The sequence below is a fragment of the Pezoporus flaviventris genome, unplaced genomic scaffold (genome assembly GCF_033815535.1).
Source record: "Pezoporus flaviventris isolate CSIRO_AGI_PZ_B2104156 unplaced genomic scaffold, CSIRO_AGI_Pfla_v1 ptg000143l, whole genome shotgun sequence".
NCBI lineage: Eukaryota > Metazoa > Chordata > Aves > Psittaciformes > Psittacidae > Pezoporus > Pezoporus flaviventris.
Genome location: NW_026892691.1, coordinates 505,211 through 508,162, shown reverse-complemented (window position 1 = coordinate 508,162; position 2,952 = coordinate 505,211). Strand labels below are relative to the sequence as shown.

Sequence of the window (2,952 nt, the reverse complement as noted above, 5' to 3'; positions counted from 1 at the left end):
ACAGGTAGAGGGGGAGGTCAGGTACCCTGAGAAACTGTTAATGAACGTCAGGAGGGTGAGCCCAGCTGTGTGGGCATAGTGGGATTGTGCCATGGCAGGGTGCTGAGCTGGGGGCAGTACTGGGGGGCAACCCAGTGCCAGAAGATGCTCTGTCATGGCTGCCTTCCGGAGACAGGGCATACCACAGAAAGCAGGAAATGTCCCCAAAATGTAGGGCAGGGGATGTTTGCTCCTGGAGTTGTGGGCTTTTTAAGGGGCATTTACAGATATCATTCTAAAGTTTATTCTAAGGCTCTTAGCGGTTTTGTTTGACTTTTTTAACTTAGTCCTACCTCGTTTTTAACGCTTTAATTCGGTTCAACTTTCCAGTTTTTCGCTGAGGGCTTAGAGCGGTTAAGGTCTCCTTTAACCGAGACTCAAACCGCATCAGATTGACATCTGAGTGAGCCAATAGAGTTACAAATGTCCTCCCTCTCCGGCTCGGATTGGCCCCAGTTCCGGGGGGAGGCAGGACCTCTGCTCAAACGGTTGGCGCGAGGGCTGTTCGGCTTGCTCGCTATGGAGGCTGTACTGGAGCAGGTGGAGCAGCTGCCCGCACTCCTGGCCGGCTCCCGCTCCGCGCTGGTGCGGGACTGGGACTCCCTGACCTTGGCCCGAGCTCTAGAGTGGGCCCGGTATTTCCAGCATGTCCACGATCGCTTCCGCACCCGGCCTCGGCTCCGGGAGGTCCTCGGGCGGCGGCTGCGGCGGGCTCAGCCGAGCCCTCCGCTCGGCTTCCCGCACCTGGGCCGCTGCCCACAGCTGCTGGGCCTGGCGCTGCTGGAGAACCGCGCTCTGCCGCCCACCGCCTGCCGTTGCCTGCTCCATAGCTTGCTGCAGCTTCCCGGCGGGGAGGCCGGCCCGGAGCCCCACAGCCTGGCACTCCTCGCCCGCCGGAAAGCCGCCTCCCGGTTGCTGGCGCTGCCCAGCGGCCCGCCGCGGCCCCCGGCAGATACGGAAGCGCAGCTGCAAGCAGAGGCGCAGCTACTGCTTGGCTGGCTGCGGGAGGAGAGGCAGGAGACCGAGCCAGCTGGGGAGTCCGCGAGGCCGCCGCGTTGGCTGTCAGCTGTGCTGGAGCAGCTCCCCATGCTACGGGCCTTCGAAGTGGTGGCGGCAGCGCTGCTGGGGCAGGGCAACGGCGCTGACCAGGGTGGAGACGGGGATCAGGCTGGGAACAGCCTAGAAGGAAACTGGGCGAGTGCCATAGGAGACAAGTGCGTTGCCGGACCCCTGCTTTCCTGGCTGCTGGGGAACCAGGAGAGGTTCTCTGCCTTCTGCCTTTTCCTCCCAGGATCCCTTCTTGCTTCCCTAGCTGGTCACTATTCCCAGTTAAGCAGACCTTATTTGGACCTCTTAACCGGCTGCGGAAGCCATTTGCTCTATGACCCCTTGCAGGGACGGTGGGTTATAAATTGGCCTAACAAAGCTGCTTTGTCCTGGGAACAGTTGAGGGAGCGCTTCACCTGCCTTTGTCAGGGATCTGCAGTACTCAAGGGACAGACACAGGCTGCTGTGAAACTCCTGAAAGCACAAGATGGGGACTTTCAAGTCCGTGGCCTAAGTGTGTGGACTGACTTACTTATGGAAATAGAGGAATGTCTGAGAAAAGATGCAGAATGCTAATGCCTGAATGCAAAAGCAACATGAACACTTCCAAGATTCAGGAAGTCTGCTTAACTTTGTTTAATATGAAACACAAGAAAACTGTACCTCTTAATGGGTTGAAAGCCAAGCATTGTTGTGACTGCTGATCTTGCGTTCCTGACTTCATGTGAACTCTCTCGGGGAAGCTTGGTACTTTCTTGTAATTCTGCTGTTAATTCTGGTCACCGCAGGAAATGTCTTCAGTACTTGCTGTTCACCTAATAAAATGAAAATGCTTTCCTTTTCCTATATTGAAGAGTTTTCTGTTTAGAATATAGTTGAGATATGGTCGTAGTTGTCCCTAGCTGATGGAGGCTGACTAAAATCTCGAAGGTGGAGTTTGAAATGTGAAAACCCCTAATTAAGGGTTAATTTAGTTGTGGTTGTCTTCATTGGGCTGTCTGCTGTGGTGGCTGCTTTCATGCTTCTTTAGCTCTTGCATTTGACTTAGCCCCTTGGTGTAAGTGCAGGTGAGAAGGAGTCAACTGGAAAGCTTATTGAAAAGTTAAAGTTAGATTTTAGTTGTTGCTATATTATATGACAATATGCAAGTATTTCCTAAGAAAGCTGCTGGAAAATGTAGGGTATTCTCTGTGGTTTTCTTCCGTTTTCCATAGCCTGTTACAATACTTTAGGTTTTTTTTTGTGTTGCAGAAAAGTGAGTGGACAGCAAACTTTATTTTTTTTTCATTCTTTTATGTTTAATCAGTTTCTGTGAACAGAGCTTGATCAGGGTAGTTTCCATGTTATCTTAATTTAAAAGGAGTGTTGTAATGCAGAGGTAACGTGTTCATGTGTCTTTAGCTCTGTATGAACAAAACCACACAGTGTGATAAAAGAATAGTTGAGGAAGATGGGGGAAATGTATGTAAATATTGCAAAAAGTCTTAATTAATCTTTTGTGTGGAGTACCTGTCAGATTTCCTGTGGCCCACATTCCTTTAGTTTCAAGATCAGTTGAGATATCTTCTGTTCCTGAAGTTCCTTTAAGAGGGGTTAAAAGGTGCTTTGCTTCTGCTTAGAAACTTAAAAAAGCAAATGACATTGAAAAGTATAAACTGGATTGAAGCTCATTAGAATAGCCTGTACTGTAACATAAAATAGTATATACAGCAATGGCAGGTATTTCTGCAAAACTAGAGTGGGAAGAATTTTGTGATTTTTTTGAATGGAAACAATTAGTATAAGGGGATGAACATTGTTTATCTGGGAGAAGGCCAATTCTAACATGTATGGAAATAATTAAAGTCATAAATAAGTTCTTATTCT

The 2,952-nt window shown here is 49.6% G+C and overlaps 1 protein-coding gene across 1 annotated transcript; it reads left to right on the top strand.

Moving 5' to 3' along the window:
* Window positions 1-341: 341 nt before the first annotated feature.
* Window positions 342-1,929, top strand: FANCF (FA complementation group F). Its single transcript, XM_061479157.1, has one exon. It carries the CDS (start codon window positions 463-465, stop codon window positions 1,660-1,662), a length of 1,200 nt encoding a protein of 399 aa, XP_061335141.1. The 5' UTR covers window positions 342-462; the 3' UTR covers window positions 1,663-1,929.
* Window positions 1,930-2,952: the final 1,023 nt, after the last annotated feature.

Excerpts from the sequence above, each read along its gene's own strand:
- FANCF (XM_061479157.1), top strand. The coding sequence starts at position 463 with ATGTCCTCCCTCTCCGGCTCGGATTGGCCCCAGTTCCGGGGGGAGGCA.